At 30.4% G+C, this 2315-nt stretch overlaps 1 protein-coding gene across 3 annotated transcripts in view; it reads right to left on the reverse strand.

Annotated features, from left to right (window-relative positions):
* Window positions 1-2315, reverse strand: part of LOC105456475 (caskin-1) — a 43065-nt gene that overhangs the window by 9475 nt on the left and 31275 nt on the right. For all 3 annotated transcript variants that reach the window (XM_011700545.1, XM_011700544.1, XM_011700543.1), the window contains one exon: window positions 468-791. In XM_011700545.1, the coding sequence (XP_011698847.1) occupies window positions 468-791 (324 nt within the window). The remainder of the gene's footprint in view (window positions 1-467; window positions 792-2315) is intronic.

Consider the following 2315-nt stretch of genomic DNA (forward strand, 5'->3'; position numbering starts at 1 on the left):
GTGTGCTCTTCCGATCTCAAATATAAGATCATACAAGTTGCCAAGTATTTGATTAGACAGAGACAAAAATATTTTATTCCAAACTAAAAATATTTTTTAAATAAAATGTTTAAACTATCCAAAATTATATGCAGCAAAGTTTAATGTCATTGTTTTTCCAAATAATTTTAAGTTTCATAAAACAGACTTAAAGTGACCAATGGAATCATAATGAAGCAAAAATTTGACCATTATGTAAAATTTGTTTCTTTTTTTTTAATAATTTTTAAATGATTAGTATGTCGATAACTATTCCAAAGATCGCAAAATGATAAAGGACTTTTCGATTCAATTTAGCCCACTCTACCTGTCCACAGCGTTTTAACATTCAGCACCGAACACTCTGTATATCTACATATAAGTAATATCTACAAATTAGATAATTCAGATTCAATGCTTAGACTCGCTATTACGACTGTATACTCTACCTATAGCCGTGAGATCCTCCGGTGTCATGCGCGTTATGGTAGCAAGGTCATAACCTGCGGAAGCGAACAAGGGGAAGTATTCCTCAAATTGAAGCTCAGTTAACCAAGCGTGAACGACGTCGAGGTCTGCCGGTCGGTCAGGATGACTCCCGAGGGAACTAATGGAGCATCTAGGAGATGAGGCAAGAGCACCGGGTCCTCTAGGTCCCAAGTGATATCCAGACGCTCTTCCAGAATCCAATGACGCCGTAGAATGTCTAGAGCCGGAACCTGATCCAGAACTACCAGGACTGTCTCTACCAGGACTCTGGGTCATATCGATACCTAAAAAAATATCATAACATTCATATTTCATTACATTATTTGTAATAAAAAAAATTATATTATAATGTCTTGTAAACAACATATTTTAAGCTTGACGCTCTTCTTTTAATTTTCTTTTTTCTAATTTTAAAATAATAATAAAAAATACATCGAAAAAGCATCTTTATCTTCATTTTCGTTCATTTTATACAGATAAAAAGTCATAACATGTATTAAAATATTATATAAGTTAACGCAATGTAATAATTTTATAAAAATAAGTAAGAAACTCGCATCTCAATCTGTACTGACAAGGGAACACAACCAATTAATCCTCCTCCTCCGATTTTAATGAGCTTTGGATATGTTAAAATATAGACAAAAATAAGGTTTGCTTTTTTTTATAAATGCTGACAAGGGAAGTAGGAAACCCGAAAATTTAGAAAAATCTGAAACTTTGTGTAAAAGTAGAGCAGTTCATCCAGTAGTACAAAACTATTTTTTGTTGGTGCTCTATTCCGTTTTGAAGGGATGAAATCATCACTTTAAAAAAATCGGTTTTTTTTCCGGCGTGAATATCGTCGAAACTATGAGAGAAAAAAAATGTTCTGGATCAAAGTTAATTGACTTAAAGTGTGCTACTTTATAATAGTAATAAAAAAATTTTTTTTAATATTTCCCCTACCACTTTGCATTTTTTTAAATTTTTAAATTTTTTAATGACCAAATTAAGTTATTTTAATACAAATTCAATTATGTGTAATAAAATTATTTTCCAAAGTACCATTTTCGAGAAATAATTACAAACGTCTCTATACGCACACCATCTGTACTAGTTTACGCTACGCGCACGCAACAATTCTTCACGCAGCACGTTCTGATCGCATTTAACAAAGGATAATAATGAAAGCAAATCTATTTTCGCAATATTCTGCGGATGTATAACTATGAATCGTTTCTATCGCGCACGGCTAGACAACGCTTACAAAGCAGAATTTGAATGTCGTAGAATGTCAAATCAAATCGGTGTAAATAACTTATTGCGGGAACAGTCTGTACGTATAATCACAGACGTTTCTTATCTTATCAGATAATATTTGCGAAGCATTTGAATATGAATTGATTTTAAGACTGAAATAATGAAAGACGTATACACGCAGTCAATTATTTTTATTTTTATTATTATAGTATAATATAAATAGAAATACATGTTGTGCAATATTCACTGATAAATTAAAATTTGTGCGATATAAAAGTTTTTTGCGTGAACTGTGGTGTGTCTCATCGTCCGAAGGTACGTTATAATTTACATAAATAATATTTTGCATTTGATTTTTATATTTTTTATTTTATTACATATTTATATCTTATTTGAGTATTTTTTAAATTTTATTTAATGAATAAATAAGATATTCTATGGAATTCTGTTTTGACATAAAACCCTTATAAAAATAAAATATTAGGATTATTCAATTGGCTAGTAATTACTTGCTTTTAGTATTAAAAGCATTGTTGTTTAGTACTTTTGGTACTCAAAATATTCAA

The sequence above is a fragment of the Wasmannia auropunctata genome, unplaced genomic scaffold (assembly GCF_000956235.1).
Source record: "Wasmannia auropunctata unplaced genomic scaffold, wasmannia.A_1.0 LD335660.1, whole genome shotgun sequence".
Classification (NCBI taxonomy): domain Eukaryota; kingdom Metazoa; phylum Arthropoda; class Insecta; order Hymenoptera; family Formicidae; genus Wasmannia; species Wasmannia auropunctata.